The 18,395-nt window shown below is 50.6% G+C and overlaps 1 protein-coding gene across 1 annotated transcript in view; it reads left to right on the top strand.

The window, feature by feature from the left end:
- LOC142767200 (uncharacterized) overlaps positions 1-16,637 on the top strand; it is a 67,757-nt gene extending 51,120 nt beyond the window's left edge. The window contains exon 3 of the mRNA XM_075868429.1: positions 13,680-16,637. Within this exon, the coding sequence (XP_075724544.1) occupies positions 13,680-15,524 (1,845 nt within the window). The 3' untranslated portion in view covers positions 15,525-16,637. The remainder of the gene's footprint in view (positions 1-13,679) is intronic.
- The last annotated feature ends 1,758 nt before the right edge of the window (positions 16,638-18,395 follow it).

The raw sequence follows: 18,395 nt of genomic DNA, 5'->3' as shown, positions 1-18,395 counted from the left end.
TAGGGCGAAGATTCTGGTGGGATGGCGGCTTGCCAGGCTTTAGAATAAGTATGATTTCTGCGTGTCGCCACTCCTGTGGTAGCGTGCCGTTTTTCCAATGTTCGTTGTAAAAAGCGGTTAAATATTCGATGGACTGGTCATCTAAATTACGCAGAAGTGTGTGCGTAATCCCGTCTGTACCGGGTGCTGTGTTGCGCTTAATGCTTTGCAAAGCTGCCCCAACCTCTGCCTCTGTAATGTCCTCATCTAGAGGCGTATCGTGTACGTGTGGATAATCACGGTAGGTGGGACGGGGGCCCGTGGATACATAGTGTTGCTTTAAGGTGTGCAGCAGAGTGTTATCGTCGAGCCCTGACTTGTGGGGAGTGGTGCGGATTGCGTTAGCAGTGTGTGATTTTGTCTGCGTGGGATTTAAAAGAGCACAGAGTATACGCCACGTTCGAGGTGTACTTAGTGAACTGTTCAGTCGATCACAGAAGTTATGCCAATTGTTGCTAGTGAGGATGTTCGCATAGTCATGTGCTTCAGTAGCTAGTTTGGAGATTCGAAGACGAAGTTTGCGGTTATGTTTCTGTCGCCGCCACCGCCATGTCAAGCCTCTGGGGCATCCCAGAGATGTAGCAGATGCCGGTCCACATCCGGCGTTTCTGTTGTCGCAGCGATGAGTTTGGTAGCTCTTTGAAAATCGGAGTGAAGTTGTAATATCCAAGCCTCTAGGGAAGGAGAGTCCTGATGGGTAGTTGTGCGATTACGCCTAAATGCATCCCAATTCGTTAGTTTTGTAGGGACGAGAGAAGAAGAGACGTGAGATGACGTCAAAGGCGGCCGATGGGGCCGTGCCGATCTCGCCACTTTATTCCAGGCCTGAAGCGGAGCCACGTCGGCTACCAGCGTCCGCCACGCCAAGCGTGTCAGCTCGTCTCCACCTCGCGCAGCTCGAGCTAGCATCAGCTGCGCGAGAGGCGCGGCGCGGTGATGAAGAAATGATGATGGTGATGATGGCGCTACAGGGCTCCCCCCCTAGCGCGTTGCGCGATTTGAAGGCATGTGAAAAAGAAAGAGAGTGACAAATGCTATATACATGAACGGCAATCCATAAAGTGTTCCTTTGGCCAGTCCAGGTTGTCAACGTTTATGGGCCATCAGTAGGCAGTGTGTCTCCGGTGGGCGACTCTGGGAGAAGCGCAAGGGACGAAGAAGGAAGTGCCGGGTCGCTGTGTTCATAGACACGTCCATCCCACAATTACGCGGCGGGACCATTCGAATGCGCACCCGCCGTTTCGAGTAGACGCGGCTGACAAACGTGCCCACAGCTGGAACTGTGGACAGGCGCTGAAGAGCTCGCGCCGGCAATGTGGGCGAAATAGTGTGAAGTATCGGAACGCTCCCATGATGACCGAGCACTGATGTTTCACAGCCACAGCGGGGTCTCGGACAGCGCACAGGGTGCCGAGCATGCTGTCGACGAGGAGCAGCGTCGTGGTCGTGCTGGTGCGGACGTCTCTGTCGATGAAACACCGGCCTCCGCGTAGCACTGCGACCGGTATGCCGGGGCGTGTGGCCGAGTCGACGGATGCGGAAACGCCGTGCATTGCGGCTAGTCATGTGTACGGCAAGTGGTTGGCCCTTGCGTCGGGAAAACCTCGTAGGTGTTTGCGCCGTCTTGAAGGCCAAGGCTGCAACACATGACTGTTTAGGAAGAGGCTTGAAAAAGGGCCTCTCTGTATTATGCCGAACGTGATGATTTCGTTGGCATACTCTCAAGGGCGGCAGATATGCAGTTGGACCGCACGTCGTCGCTGTTGTTACCAACGAGCCTGTGTGGCGGACTGCATCCGGCGCCAAATGCTCTGGGGGATAGATGTGAAGCTCAGAAGACGTGAGCTTTGATGGAGGATTGGGTGGCACACCTGAAAGACCATCGGTTCTCCGCGCATGAGGGTTGGTGTGCAGGTCTGCATGATCGATGACAACCTCTACAGCATGTGTGGCATATGTAGTCTGCAGTGCCATAGGCGCGCCAGGTACGTCGTCCTCAGCTGCGTCAGTCATAGTCGCCGCCTCTCGGAAGTTTGGCTGTGGTTGACGGCTCATGACTTTAACTTCAGCTGTGGGAGACTGCGGGGCTGAAGATGGTCGCTGCTGGCAGGATGCAGAGAGCGTCGAGGTGGGTGGGGAGGCGCCTTCGGACATCGTCGACGCTGAAGTCTCCGCGACCAAGGGGCGAATAGTGAGCGTGAGGATATCCGTAGTCTTGGCAGACTCCGGGGTATGTGGCGATGAAGCCGTCGTGGAGTCTGACATGTCTGAGAAATCGTGGTCTGTGTAGGCCGGAGAAGACATGCGGGTGGCGAGAGTGCCCGAGGGACAATCGGCCGAGGACTTCGAAAAAATGCACCTCGTGGCGACCCGGTAGTTGGCTACAGGAACGTATTGAAGAAGCTCGTCGGATTTCGTGGCTGACTGGTCGCGTGCAGCACGAATGTTCTGAACCTCGTCGGATGGGCATTCGTACGCGGGACTCGCGTTGATAGTGGTCGGACGAGATGTTGTAGGAGACGTAGTCGGGGAAGTTAGGTCCCGGTCAGTGAAGACTTTCGGGCCGAAGGGTACCGCACGCTGCGACGCAGACGAAACCTGTCAGTCGTGGGTGAACGGCAGCGGGTGGTAGGTGAGGCCATATCTTGCAAGCACCGCCGAGCAGAGGTCATCGTAAGGCTGCTGGCTGGAGGTTGAAGTGCCAGAGAGATGACGCAACTCTACTGGAAGGGCGTCATGAAGAATGGCGTGCATCAGCAGCTGGTCCATGATGCCATTCACCGCAAGAACGGCGTCGAGCTGCATAAACCATACCTTGGGGTAGGTCGATTGGAACGGCGGCACTGGCGGGCAGAGTTGCGGGAACATGGCAGCGGGCCGTTCGGCGAAGGGCGCGTTCTCCGGGTCACCAAATGTAGGGACGAGAGAAGAAGAGACGTGAGATGACGTCGAAGGCGGCCGATGGGGCCGTGCCGATCTCGCCACTTTATTCCAGGCCTGAAGCGGATCCACGTCGGCTACCAGCGTCCGCCACGCCAGGCGTGTCAGCTCGTCTCCACCTCGCGCAGCTCGAGCTAGCATCAGCTGCGCGAGAGGCGCGGCGCGGTGATGAAGAAATGATGATGGTGATGATGGCGCTACAGTTTTATGATGCGCTCTGGGGCACGCGTGGCTGCTACTTGGAGCTCTGTAGTTAGTATATGGTGATCACTGCCTAGATTCACCATGAGGTTGCACCAGCAATGGTGACTAACGCCCTTGACTATCGTGAGGTCGGGGCATGTGTCCCTGCTCACACTATTACCTAGGCGAGTGGGTTGATCAGGTTCTGTCAGCAGGGTCATGCGATGAATCGCGACAACCTGTGCGAGTCGTCGGCCTTTAGGCGTTTCCGTTGCGTAGCCCCAAGCCGGATGGGGGGCATTGAAATCTCCTACAATAACTATGTGTTTACTCAACTTGCATATTTGTGCAGATAGATGACCGAATTCATCGTTCCTGGCGTTAGGTGCACTGTTAACGTTAAGCACGTACAGGCTGCTACTCGAACGAGAGCATGGGACTAATCCGAGAAGTACGTGTGAGATGGAGGTGCTTTGAAGGGTGTGTTCTATGACAGTGACATGCTTAGAAACTAATGTAGCTGTGCGATGTGGTGTATTGTTCGTTACGTCAGTGTATGAGGTGTAACCCGAAAGCGTAGGGGTACATTGTACTTCTTGTAACGCTATGACATCGGGAGTAATCTGCTGCGTCGCAATGAATTGCATTAGAGCTCCGCGTTTCCTACGATACCCCCTGCAATTCCACTGCCACACACGTACGAGTTGAGAGGTGTCACTCGTTTACCTACGGTTTCTCGCCATGATCATGCAATAGCGGGGCCTCGGTAGTACACGGAGGCATTTCATCATCATCATCATCACCATCATAATCATCAGCCTGACTACGTCCACTGCAGGACAAGTGCCTCTCCCATGTTCCGCCAGTTAACCCGGTCCTGTGCTTGCTGCTGCCAATTTATACCCGCAAACTTCTTAATCTCATCTGCCCACCTAACCTTCTGTCTCCCCCTAGCCCGCTTTCCTTCTCTGGGAATCCAGTTAGTTACCCTTAATGACCAGCGGTTATCCTGTCTACGCGCTACATGCCCGGCCGATGTCCATTTCCTCTTCTTTATTTCAACTATGATATCCTTAACCACCGTTTGTCCCCTAATTCACTCTGCTCTCTTCTTGTCTCTTAAGGTTACACCTACCATTTTTCTTTCCATTGCTCGCTGCGTCGTCCTCAACTTAAACTGAACCCTCTTTGTAAGTCTCCAGGTTTCTGCTCCGTAGCTAAGTACCGGCAAGGTACAGCTGTTATATACTTTCCTCTTGAGGGATAGTGGCAATCTACCTGTCATAATTTGAGAGTGCTTGCCGAATGTGCTCCACCTGATTCTTATTCTTCTAGTTACTTCAATCTCGTGGTTCGGCTCTGCGGTTATTACCTGCCCTAAATAGACATAGTCTTTTACAACTTCAAGTGTACTATTACCTATCTCGAAGCGCTGCTCCTTTCCGAGGTTGCTGTACATTACTTTCGTTTTCTGCAGATTAATTTTAAGACCCACCTTTCTGCTCTCCTTGTCTAACTTCGTAATCATGAGTTGCAATTCGTCCCCTGAATTACTGAGCAATGCAATGTCATCGGCGAAACGCAGGTTACTAAGGTATTCTCCATTAACTTTTATCCCTAACTGTTCCCATTCTAGGCTTGTGAAAACCTCCTGTGAACAAGCGGTAAATAGCATTGGGGAGATTGTGTCTTCCTGCCTTACACCCTTATTGATTGGTATTCTGTTGCTTTCTTTATGAAGCACTATGGTAGCAGTTGACCCCCTGTAGATTTCTTCCAGAATGTTTATATATACTTCATCTACGCCCTGATTCCGCAGTGTCTGCATGACGGCTGATATTTCTACTGAATCAAACGCCTTCTCGTAATCTATGAAGGTTATGTATAGTGGTTGGTTATACTCTGAGCATTTCTCTATTACCTGATTGATAGTATGAATGTGGTCAATTGTTGAATAGTGTTGTGTTCAGGGTTTAGGTTTCGGAATGACATGTGATGATGCCAGGGGGCGCCGCTCGGGCATCCAGGGTAAGGTCCCTAGATGAAACAAAGTAGCGTCACTCATTGTTCTCGAGCCGTCCTCCTCACTCTCTCGATTACTCCTCTTTCTCTCTGCCATCCGCGTCTGTAATTGGTGCATTACTTGCACGTGATCTTGCAAATGGCTGGTGGTGTTATTTATTATTATGCAAAAGGTTCAAAACGAGTACGCATGCGCATATGGCTCCAGCCGGATTCTCGCCGTGACCAAAGACAAAATCGTAGCCAGTACAAAACTGAAGAGGAGGAGCGTTTCGGTGTGCGCTAAGTCGACCAAGATTGTTTCGCCATGCTCGTTCAATGCAACATCTGCGTTTTTCAGCAATGCTGCGTTGCCGTAAACAACAGAAAATGGTTTCGCTCTCTTCAACTTACCTCGTGCTTTCCGAGATGAAGCACACCATGAAGTGCAACTATGAACCATTTCACGCGAATGCTTTCGTGCAACTCCGTCAACGTATGTCGACGCGGATCTGCGAAGCGAGTTCACTTGTTGGGTTTTATTGAAACGCCAGGCGCGCGTCTAATGCGTGTCTAGTGCATGCCAGTTGGTACAAATACATGTGGGTATGCACGTATACAGAGCAGCTGTAGGTTGTAATCAACGCACCTTCAGAAACATTTCACTCTTGACCAGTTCCCGCTTGAGCCGAAACGCGCTGCTTCGAGACACCTCACCAGTAGAACTCTCACTTTTCAGGAAGTTCCCAGCACCGCATCAGAATCACTTGACATCACGATTGTCCAAATGGGCACATTTAAAAAAAACGTCATCGCAGTGCTGCTGGACGAGTGTTCGTATCAGTCTGGTCGTAGTTTTTTTTTGCGGGTGCACAAGCCGGCTGTAATCAATCGTCACAACGTCACGCCCTGTGACCACTTACAGGATCCAGCAAGAAGCACGTTCACTGTGTCACAGCACGAACAAAACACAATCGGAGAAGTGGACTAGTTAGAACTGGACGAAATACCGCGGCCGTGGAACTAAAATGTACTACGCGAGACGCCATGGCTAGTGGTGTAAAGTATAGAACTGCACAACGTTGCCGGTTGAGTAACGCCCATCCCGCTTGCTCTTGTGTTGTGCCGTTTATGTTCATAAAGGTAACTGTTTATTCTACGTCTTATTTCGTTCCATTTTGTTTCATTTACATCTATTCACCGTAGCAACAGAACCCAAACATTCGCTTTTGGATGAAAGTTTTAAACCTTCTAGGGGGCGCTTCAGGCAAATAAGCGAGGAGGAAAAGGGAGGGTGTCGCTACCTTGGAAACTTGTTTCATCTAGGGACCTTAATCCAGGGTTTCAAGGCGAGTGTAAAATAAAATTAGTATGTGTTGGGTAACCGTGGAGTGCGTTTGTTGTTCTTTCATTCGGCGCTTCGCGCCAATCCGCGAGTTCGGGCTGGTCGGCGTCCCCGCCGGCCGCGTATGTCTCCGTCGGCCGTCTTCTTCTGCTTCGTCGGGACCAGCTATCCCATCAACACAGTCTGCTTCTTCTGCTTCGTCGGGACCAGCCAGCCCCCAACACAGCAATGGCGACGAGGACGTGTAAGAACCATTTCGTTCTCCATGTTCGTCTTTTTCTTGCTTCTAACGGACCTACCCTGCTAACCCTAGACGCTCTTTGTTCCCAGCAAGGTGGCAGCTGCGTGCTGCGTCGCTTCATTTCTTCTTCATTCAGCTACGCCGCCTCTGTCGTCTTCTTCAAACAGTGTACTGGCGTCATTTTCTTCTCGTCTGCACCTCTCCATTCTTCTTGCTTGAAATGGCGTCTCCTATTCCACCTCCCCTATTTCTTCATTCGCCCGGAGACCCGCCACTTCCGTGGGCGGACTGGAAATTGGTGTTTCAGGCCTACGCAGACGCGGCCGGGGAGGACGCCAGCAAGCCCGAGCGTCACAAGGCCCTGCTGCTCAACGCGTTGGGCCCTGCCGGGTTAAAGCTCTTCTATACTTTGGACGCCACCAACGCGTCACCGATGCCAGCGTCGGGCGATGCCTTCAAGAATGATGTTGCTCTTTTCGATGAGCATTTTTTAGATGTCTCGTGCGATTATCTCGCACGGGTAAAATTCCAAGAAAAGCGACAATTGCCTGGTGAGCCAGTCGCCGAGTTCATTACTTCTCTTCGAACGCTCGCCGCGTCGTGCGGCTTCGGCGCGCTCGAGGACGATATGATCCGCCATCAGCTTTTCACCGGGGTAGCCTCGCAAAACGTCCGCTGCCGCATGCTTCAAAAAGGCACCTCGATTTCATTATCCGAAGCCCTCTCGACTGCGCGAGAGGACGAGCTTATTCGCTCCCAGTTGGAGCAATTCGCTCCGCATTCAGTGCAGCAACTTTCTGCTGTGGGGGGCCAAGGCGGCGGCTCTTGGTTTCACGGGACGCGTCAACATGGCGGCCCTTCATCTTCGCATAGCCTCCTATATTTTTTTGTGCCCGCGCATTAGCGCTAAATACATACGCGCCATCCGTCCCTTATAGTTTTGGCGCTCGCCGCCAGATGCCGCACCGATCCCATAATAACAGCAGACGACGCGGCCTATGCACGCTTGCGTTTATGCGAAGTTCAGAAAAAGTGGGCGGAGAAACTTCACGAGCACAACCTCCAAAAGTTTTTTATGATGTCCCGGGGTCGAGCACTTGAGTTTGTCACGTTTCTGTAGTATTTGCGCGGCGTTGTCAACGGCAGCCTTCAGTGGCTGATTCATCTTTCTCGCTCTTGCGAGGAAAACTTCCGCGTAATTCTTTAGAGAATTTAGAACCATTACGAGCTCAGTTGACGGATACAGGAGTACACCTGGGTGGATATCTCCACATTCAATCAGAACATGCTCCGCCGTTTCCTTATCTTTCCCGCAGCATGTGCATTGTTCTTCTTCTTTACTGAATCTTGCTTTATAACTACGCGTTCTAAGGCAACCCGATCTCGCTTCAAACAGTAAAGCGCTTCCCCTTGAATTATCGTAAAATGCCTCCCTCCTTATTTCATTTTTGCCCTTTCGGTAGTTACTCAAAGCCGGTTTTTTCTCCATAGCTGCCATCCATTCTCTCGTTTTGCGCCTCGGCGCTCCGCCAGGAGCGCTCGCATCCCATAATAGCTCGGGGGACGGCGCTGAGGGACCGACCGCTCGGGCACAAAGTTATAGAGGAGGCTATGATCTTCGTCTGCACAGTCCTTCCGTGGCGGCCAACATGGCGGCCTCTCTGCGTCGCGGGGGCGAGGAAGCCGGAAATATGGCGACCCCATTCCGCCAAATTTTGGTTTTCAGGAACAACACCGAGCTCCTAACTCGCGTTCGCAATTTTCTTCTCCAAGCGCAACCGCGCATTGCTTTCGTTGCGGATCGGGTCGGCATTTAGCCAATTTCGTGCAGTGTCCCGCGAGAAACCGCACTTGTCTTGCGTGCGGAAAAATCGGACATTTTCAGTCCGTATGCAATTCCTGTCCACCAAATCTTCCTTAACCAGTTTCTTCGTCCGCTCCTTCGAGCACTGCACAGACTAATACGGTCACTGTTTTAAATGTGGATGGCCTCCACACTACGTCCGAGCCCAGCATCGTAGCTTCAGTGGGCCATGTGCCCTTCTCACTTCTCGTGGACACTGGTGCCTCAGTCTCTTTAATCAGTGCCGCTGACTTCCATAGTCATTTTTCCAACATTCGGCTTTTGCCTTCACACGTCGTTCTACAGACATATTCCAAGGAAACGATTGATATATTAGGTCATTTTACAGCTCAGGTCTCCTATCGCAGTCGCACTGCTTCCATTACTTTTTTATGTAACTGCCAATGGTAGCTCGCTTTTGGGACGTGATGCCATCAGGGCTTTGTCCATCAACATCGTCGGTGCGTCTATGACGTGTGCTCAAGTCGACGTCCAAGATGATCTTCCGGCCAACGCACCTTCTGAATTCCACCACCTGCTCACCCGTGAACTGGGTTCTGTGCGTGGTTTTGTGCATAAAGTGATGCGTCGACCAAGTGTGTGCCCTGTGCGTGCCAAGCTGCGCCACATTCCTCTTCTTCTCCGTGACCAAGTCTCTGGGGAACTGTCTCGCCTTCAAGCCAGCGGAATCATCGAGCCTGTCTCTGCTTCCGACTGGTTTTCTCCACTGGTCGTCGTCAAGAAAAAAGATGGATCCCTTCGACTATGCCTCGACTTACGAGAACCGAACAAGGCGATCGTCGTAGACGGGTTCCACTTCCTCACATTGAAGAACTGCTTCATCAGCTCTCCGGAGCGGTATGTTTCTCCAAGCTGGACCTCGCGTCCGCTTATCACCAAGTTGAACTTTCTGAGTGCAGTAGAGACTTAAACCACATTTGTATCGCACGAAGGCTTATTTCGGTTTCGCCGCGTGTGTCTCGGGCTTGCATCTGCCCCTGCAGTGTTTCAGAAAATGATGTCAAATATTTTTAAGGGTTGTAATGGCGCCCTTTGTTACTTGGATGACATTTTGGTGTGGGGACGTACTCGTGAAGAGCAGGATGCTAACTTGCATACTGTTCTCAACCGCATCAGTGAATGTGCTATGAAAACTTAATGACAAGTGCATTTTTTCTGTTAATTAGTTACAATTTCTAGGACATAATGTCAGTTCCCGCGGGTTGAAACCTGTTGAATCTAAAGTTCAGGCCATTGTCAATGCCCCACGGCCTACTGATGCCAAAACTTTGCAATCTTTTTTAGGTCTTGTTGGTTATTATGCCAAGTTTGTTCCTCACTATGCTGATGTTGTTGAACCACTGCGTACTCTACTTCGTCAAGCACAGCCTTTTAACTGGTCAGCTGAAGCTGAGCAGAGCTTCATTCGAGTTAAGTCAATACTGGCCTCTAAGCCAGCTGTTATTATTTTCAATGAGAAGCTTCCCATCGTCATCACGACGGATGCGTCCGATGTTGGACTGGGAGCAGTGTTTCAACAACTCAGAGGTGATCAGCTGATCACTATCGCTTTTGCATCTCGTACATTGACCCCTGCTGAACGCAGATATTCAGTAGGAGAGCGTGAAGCTCTCGCGTGTCTTTTTCCTTGTGAGAAATGGCATGTTTACTTGTGGGGCCGGCACTTCACATTACGTACAGATCACCAAGCACTAGTTGCTCTTCTTTCTGCAGGATCCGAAGGCCGCCGCCCCATTCGCATTTCCCGTTGGTGTGCCAAACTCATGTATTATAATTTCAGTGTTAAATATTGTAAAGGTTCTAATAACGTGGTTGCTGATGCACTGTCGCGCCTTCCGCTTCAGATACCGGTTACTGAAGAGCGGGATGAGGAAGTTGTTTCATTAGTTACTTCCTGCATTACTAAAGCTGAGCTTCAGGCAGCTACAGCTGCAGATTCCACTTTGTCTCAAGTTCTGAAATATTTACGTGAAGGATGGCCTTCCAAATGTGCTCTTGCTTCTGAATTCTTGCCTTACTTCGCAGTCCGACAGGAATTGTCTTGTGTCGAGGACTTGCTTTTCCGCGATGAACGCGTGATTCCCCCTGCTTCTTTCCGTAACAAGCTAATACAGCTTGCCCATGAGGCCCATCCAGGCATTGTCCGCACCAAACAGAATCTCCGAGACAGGTACTGGTGGCCAGCCTTAGACAAGCAGGTCGAGCATGCAGTTTACAACTGCCATATATGTCAGGCAGCTGACACGTCTGCCAAACCTGCATTTTCTCCGTTGCAGCCAGTCCAGTGGCCTGATCGGCCTTGGCAGAAACTCGGCATGAACATCATCGGTCCTTTGCATAATGTTCCGCAAAATGCCCGGCTCATTGTTTCTCTCATTGACTACCATTCCAAATGGCCAGAGCTTTGTTTCACACATACCATTCCAAATGGCCAGAGCTTTGTTTCACACATACGGTTACTTCTGAGGTCATCATTGAATTACTGTCTTCAATCTTCAGCCGGGGAGGTTTTCCTGATGCCATAGTTACGGACAATGGTCCATAGTTTCAGTCCCAACATTTCGACGCTTTTTTTCACAACGAGGAATTCAGCACTTGAGGTCATCAGTTTTCTATCCCCAATCAAATGGGCAAATCGAGCGCTTCAATCGCGTTCTGAAGGAACATATCCAGATCGCCCAATTAGAGCACCGTCCCCTCAAGCAAGTCTTGACCGAATGTTTAGCTTCGTACAGGTTCACACCACAAGGCACCACGGGAGTGTCTCCTGCTCAACTTCTCCACGGTAGGCAACCGCGAGTTGCTCTCGACATAGTCTCTTTGCCTCGTAACATAGCAGTGTCTTCTCCTGATCAAATCCGTACCAGAGTTTTTTCTCATCAACAAGCAATGAAAAAGTATGTCGACACCCATCGAGGTGCAAAGCAGTCCAAAGTTCGCACTGGCGATCTAGTCAAGGTTCGTGAGCCAGGCAAGCACCCCAAGTATAGGGGTCCTTACAAAGTCTTGGGCCAGGTTAGCCCCACTTCGTTTCGCTTAAGTGATGGTAACATCTGGAATGTTTCGCGCCTTGTTATTTTTCATGCGGATTCGCCTTTAACACCTAAAAGTCTTCCCGATCACGTTCCGTCCGTGCCTTTCAACTATCCATCAGATTATTACGTGTAGCCAGAACATAAACTGAAGAGGAGGAGCGTTTCGGTGTGCGCTAAGTCAACCAAGATTGTTTCGCCATGCTCGTTCAATGCAACATCTGCGTTTTTCAGCAATGCTGCGTTGCCGTAAACAACAGAAAATGGTTTCGCTCTCTTCAACTTACCTCGTGCTCTGTGCTTTCCGAGATGAAGCGCACCATGAAGTGCAACTATGAACCATTTCACGTGAATGCTTTCGTGCAACTCCGTCAACGTATGTCGACGCAGATCTGCGAAGCGAGTTCACTTGTCGGTTTATATTGAAACGCCAGGCGCGCGTCTAATGCGTGTCTAGTGCATGCCAGTTGGTACAAATACATGTGGGTATGCACGTATACAGAGCAGCAGTAGGTTGTAATCAACGCACCTTCAGAAACATTTCACTCTTGACCAGTTCCCGCTTGAGCCGGAACGCGCTGCTCCGAGACACCTCACCAGTATAACTCTCACTTTTCAGGAAGTTCCCAGCACCGCATCAGAATCACTTGGCATCACCATTGTCCAAATGGGCACATTTAAAAAAAAACGTCATCGCAGTGCTGCTGGACGAGTGTTCGTACCAGTCTGGTCGTAGTTTATTTTCTTGCGTGTGCACAAGCCGGTTGTAATCAATCGTCACAACGTCACGCCCTGTGGCCACTTACAGGATCCAGCAAGAAGCACGTTCACAGTGTCACAACACGAACAAAACACAATCGGAGAAGTGGACTAGTTAGAACTGGACGAAATACCGTGGCCGTGGAACTAAAATGTACTACGTGAGACGCCATGGCTAGTGGTGTAAAGTATAGAACTGCACAACGTTGTCGGTTGAGTAACGCACATCCCGCTTGCTCTTGTGTTGTGCCGTTTATGTTCATAAAGGTAACTGTTTATTCTACGTCTTATTTCGTTCCATTTTGTTTCATTTACATCTATTCACCGTAGCAACAGAACCCAAACATTCGCTTTTGGATGAAAGTTTTAAACCTTCTAGGGGGCGCTTCAGGCAAATAAGCAAGGAGGAAAAGGGAGGGAATCGCTACCTTGGAAACTTGTTTCATCTAGGGACCTTAGAGCAGCGGCTCCTCCAACGTCATCCAGTGTTCATTCACCTAACCTCCATATTGCCCACATCTAGGGACAGTGCCATCTAGTAAACTAGACGAGAAATGGTGGTGACGATACAGAATGCGTATAGCACCACCTGGTATAACGTTGCAGTTTGTATGCATCTCTGTGGAACAGCACCATCTATTGTATGACAAGAGAAACTCTACTGTGTACGCTGAAGGGGTGAGAGCTAGAGCCCTAGACCAAAAGGAGCTTCCCCCCCCCCCTCAAAAACACATGCCACTATCATGCGACTAAAATGATTCCACCTGCTTCAGTGGGCTGTGGGGTTATGTACGTGTTCTAGCAGATTGCGATTTCAATATTGTTACCAGGTGCAAATAGTGCTCCAGGCGGAACGCTTATAAGATTACATGTTGATTGACTGGCTGATTAATAGATTGTATTTAACGCCCCAAAGCTCTATAAAAGGTCATAAAAATCGCCATTGTAGGGGACTCGATTGGTGTTAAAGTTGACCATTCGGCTATTACGCGAGGCCTGCAACAATTTTTCAATACTATTTGGCAAATGCTTCCGATCTGTACACGAATCCTGTAAACATGTATGCCGAATATTATTGTATTACATGCACGCAAAAAATAATGTGCGGTAAACGAGGCTTTCTCAATTTTTTGTACATTTAAAACGATGCCGCCATGGTAAAGAGTCGGACCAGCAACATGATTCAGTGCAGTGTAACCATTGAAAAATCGCGGAAGTTGCGACTGTGTGATCTTACTTGTTTGCTGTTTCTGTTTTGTTCTGCTTTCTCATAAGGTTCGGCAACCCTGGCTGACGTTCATCGATTCGTCAGGCAACCTTCGGTTCAACACGTCGTCTGGCTACTCGCTCTCGACCCTTCACTGCAGCTACAAGTACGTCCAGCGGGTCACCGACAACAAGATAACGTACAGCGACGCGGTTCCTTTCACCGAAGACAGAATACCCCTCATTTACGACGTCATCACCGTCAGTTGCAGCAATCTGCTCAAGTGGCCAATCTACAGCAACATTCACGCGGTGGCAGTGCGACGCGGCTCTCCCGTAAGCACCCAAGTGACGGTGTCCAATCGGCAAGCTCGAAGACCTAGGCGGAGCTCAAGGTCCGGAGGTACAAGACGTGCAAGTGGTAGACCACTTCTGAGCCGGGGAGTGCCAAAGCAGGCGCCGCCAAACGTTCTGATCTTCGGCTTGGACTCTGTCTCGAGACTGTCAATGATGAGGTTCCTTCCCAAGACCTACGACTATCTGGTCTCTCAGCTGAACGCCGTCGTCTTCAGGGGCATGAACAAGGTCGGGGATAACACCTTCCCGAACCTGCTGGCGCTTCTGACGGGCCGGCAAGCCGAAGACGTCGTAACAGCCGGAGAGAAGGACCGGCTATACGATGACGTCCACATTGTGTGGCAGGACTTTAAGGAAGCCGGTTACGAGACCCTCTTCGCTGAAGACTTCCCGGCCTACGCCTTGTTCAACTACCTCGCCCGCGGATTCACGAAACCCCCGACGGATTACTACCTGCGACCCTTCTGGCTCGCCGTGTACGAGTCCTTCCTGCTCATGTCAAGCTCGGCACTCTGCTTGGGAAGCACGCCGAAACACATGTTGCAGCTGGACTACCTCAGGCGGTACTTCGATGGCCGGAACGCCACCGACGCTAGCGACAAGCCTTTCTTTGCCTTCTCCTACCTAGTCGAGATCAGTCATGACTTCTCGCAGCAAGTTGGAGCCGCCGACGACGACTTCGTCGAGTTCCTCGACTATCTACGCTCCAACGGCCATCTGGAGAACACGTTCCTGTTCTTCCTCTCCGACCACGGGCATCGCTTTGATTCGATTCGATCGACCTTTGTGGGCCGAATAGAAGAACGGTTGCCCTTCTTCGCCCTCGCGATACCAGGCGGAACGAATTGGCTCTGTTCGCGAGGTCCCTGCGTCGCCTCCGAGTCCACGATGACGCTGGCATGCCTGAATGCTTCCCAGGTCGCGTCCAACCTCGAGTCGAACGCAGGTCGACTGACGACGCCCTTTGACACGTACGCCACCCTCAGAGACATTGCGACACTCGCCAGTGGAGCTTCAGCGACATCTAGAGTAGACAATTCGCGTTATGGCGTAAGCCTGTTTAGTGAAATTTCGCGAGACAGGACTTGCGAGGGAGCGGGCGTCCCTTCCGAGTATTGCTCTTGTGGCTCGGAGGTTCCAGTCGAGCTGAACAACCCCGTCGTCTTGAAGGCAGCCGCGGCACTCGTCGAAAAGGTCAACAACCTCTTGAACTCCCACCAACATGACAAACCTTTTGTGAGCAGTATGAGGTGTGCCAGGCTAAGCTTGCGTCGCGTCCACGACGCCCGGGAGCTGTTCGTCGTGAACAACGTCAAGGAGACCTCTGACGGCACGCGACGCCTCAGAGTCACCGTGGAGGTCCTTCCTAGTGCGGCCATACTTGAAGGTCTGATGCTCATAAACGGAGACGAGCGGTTTGACGTATTCGGCGACATCAGTCGCATCAATAAGTACGGTAATCAGTCTCGCTGCATCCGTCACGCCGTCCTACGTAAGTACTGTTACTGCCTGGCTGAAACTCCTTTGGACGACTACGTGGAGCGCACCACCACTTAGAAGGCTGACTAGCAATAAGTGATTCTTGTTGGAGACGATGTGCATGACCGAGCCGAGTCATAGCGTTTCATTTCTGTCCGTGTGAAACACATTCACGGGATGCTCTCGGCGATGTGAGAATGTGCCGTTGAAAACTGCGACTCGTGAAAAGACAACTCTACCGTTTTGTAAAGGCTGTGACGAGACGGCGACAGGCCGTAACTTACGTTGGCAACTCTGGGGTGGAGACCATGCATTTACTTAAATCGAGACAATATTCCTGCGTATGTTATTTTCTACGACGTGAATCTTTTACGCTGTTTGGATCGATGCATGTACAACGCTTTGCTTGCGCGGAACTATACGCAGTTCCGTCATGTGACCGGTGCAGCCTAGACAGACAGACAATGAACTTTATGTGATCCTGAGGAGCTTTCGCGGGAACCCCTATTGGGGACCCGCGGAAGCCTCTGGCCGCGCCCAGAACGGGGCTGGGTCGATAGCTCAGTTGGTAGAGCGGTGGACTGTAGAGGTACCGGTGCAGCATAGATTTCTGAATATTTTGTGTGATGTGACAGTCTAACCAGAGGACTCCGGCCCGTAGCTAAAGACAATAATCAGTACCTATATCCACTATCATACGAAACGGGATGTCTGATAGGACAAGATATCACAGTTTCAGTTATAGCATTTATCACTAACAACCTAGCGTGAAGGTTCAGCTTGAACAGATCTATTGCATCTGCTTGATGTGAATCAAGAGATTTTGTGCGTGCTTGTGCCAGCGCTGAACTGATTTGCCGAAGTAGAAGCTCTAATCTCAGGCTTTTGTAAAGCCCGCCTTTGCATACCTAGGACGTGATAGGCTGCTGCAATTGCTTGTGTAATGTCGCATGTCAGGCGTTTTGTACAGTATCTCGTTGCACATATTTAAAATGGTTGCGAATACTGAATATGTAACACAGTGTTAACTTTGTATCGGTCATATTTTTGTTTCCTGAACAGTTGTGATGGTTGTTCTCTGACCGCTGCATATATTTGTGTTATTTAATATGACGTACGGGATGTCTGGCCGTTTGGTGCTGGCGTTCGGACCAAGCACTGGTTCCGAAATAAATCCTGGCAAAAGATCATTATTTTTTGTTTTATTTTAACACAAAAGTGTTTTATGCCGAAGTCTATCACGGCTACGCTGATGTATTTCCGTCTCGGATATGACGTTGCAAAGCATATACAACAGATTGCAAAAAAAAAAAATTGGCCCCGGAACTGCACGGTACATTGCAAATGCCATCGAATAACGATAGTCTTGCGCCTGGAAAGAGTGAACAAAACATTTATTTGATGTTCTGCGCACGAAAATCGGTGAATGGTATTCTGGAGGCGCGTCGTAAGAGTGCCTCGAGCGTGCAGAGGAGACGAACGAGCGCATCGAGGAACGTTAGCCACGAGCACAATCTGGTAGTTATCTCAAAAAACGAAGGAAGGCCTCCGCGCCTGCGGAGAAAGATGCGTGCCATTCTCGGAGGCGATAAGGTGTACAACGCAAAGTGGCGGGCAGGTGCCACCACCGTGTCGTTTTAGCAAAGCGTTGGTAACACGCCTTTTTGAGCGCCGAGTCACACCAGCGCAGCGTGTTTAACGCTACGGTCCTTAGAATTACTCGTGTGTGCCTTCTCTAGTGTAAAGGCACACATACCAAACATCAACGTTTTGTTGTGGTACCTCAGATATGCGCAATGATTGCCTTTTTTAATTGACAATCGCACCCCGCCGCGGTGGTCTAGTGGCTAAGATACTCGGCTGCTGACCCGCAGGGCGTGGGTTAGAATCCCGGCTGCGGCGGCTGCATTTCCGATGGAGGCGGAAATGTTGTAGGCCCGTGTGCTCAGATTTGGGTGCACGTTAAAGAACCCCAGGTGGTCTAAATTTCCGGAGCCCTCCACTACGGCGTCTCTCATAATCATATAGTGGTTTTGAGACGTTAAACCCCACATATCAATCAATCAATTGACAATCGCACAAGTATGAACGCTGGACCTTGAGCAATATTGGTGGGTGCTGCGGATGGGGTCGGCCGTTTGAGGTATCGTTAAGGGTGGATAAACAGACAAATGTACAAACAGACAGACAAAAATTTTTCCGTCAAAGGTCCCCAAGAAAGACTATCATCTTTAAAAACGCTATAAACGCTCTGCCGTGGGGCGTGGAAACAGCGACCTCTCGAACAGAAGCGCGCGACGCTAACCACTACGCCACAACGTGCAAGCAGTGAAGAGTGCTAACGGCAAGCCACTTGTATACGCAATATACCATGATTTGGCGGTCCTCAGAGCTACACAGATTTACCACGTTTTCGTCATCAGAAGTGAGATGGCGAGACGAGCGCGCGTTGGGCATGCTCTTGTGAGTTTTGCGCTCGCTCACCTCGTCACTGCTTTCATGTTCTGGGAACGTCCCTATTGATACCCTCTTTTCGCATCTCTGCGCATAAATTCGAGTTCGAATCTCCGTCACTCCGCCGCGGTGGTCTAGTGTCAAAGGTACTTGACTGCTGACCCGCAGGTCGCGGGATCGAATCCCGGCTGCGGCGGCTGCATTTCCGGTGGAGGTGGAAATGGTGAAATGGTGTAGGTCCGTGTGTTCAGATTTGGGCGCACGTTAAAGAACCCCCTAAATTTCCGGAGCCCTCCACTACGGCGTCTCTCATAATCATATAGTGGTTTTGGGACGTTAAACCCCACATATCGATAAATCAGATTGTGTACCCTACTTTGTATCCCCAACCCCGTCCCTCGTTACCAATGTTATGGAAGGGGCCGCACGGCTTAGCGCGGAGAGGGACAATGATAGAGCGGGGAGCGTGGCTGAAAATGAGGTGCAGGTGTGCAA

The sequence above is a fragment of the Rhipicephalus microplus genome, chromosome 7 (assembly GCF_043290135.1).
Source record: "Rhipicephalus microplus isolate Deutch F79 chromosome 7, USDA_Rmic, whole genome shotgun sequence".
Taxonomy (NCBI): Eukaryota; Metazoa; Arthropoda; class Arachnida; order Ixodida; family Ixodidae; genus Rhipicephalus; species Rhipicephalus microplus.
The sequence above is the reverse complement of the archived record's forward strand: the minus strand, read 5'-3'. Positions and strand labels throughout refer to the sequence as shown.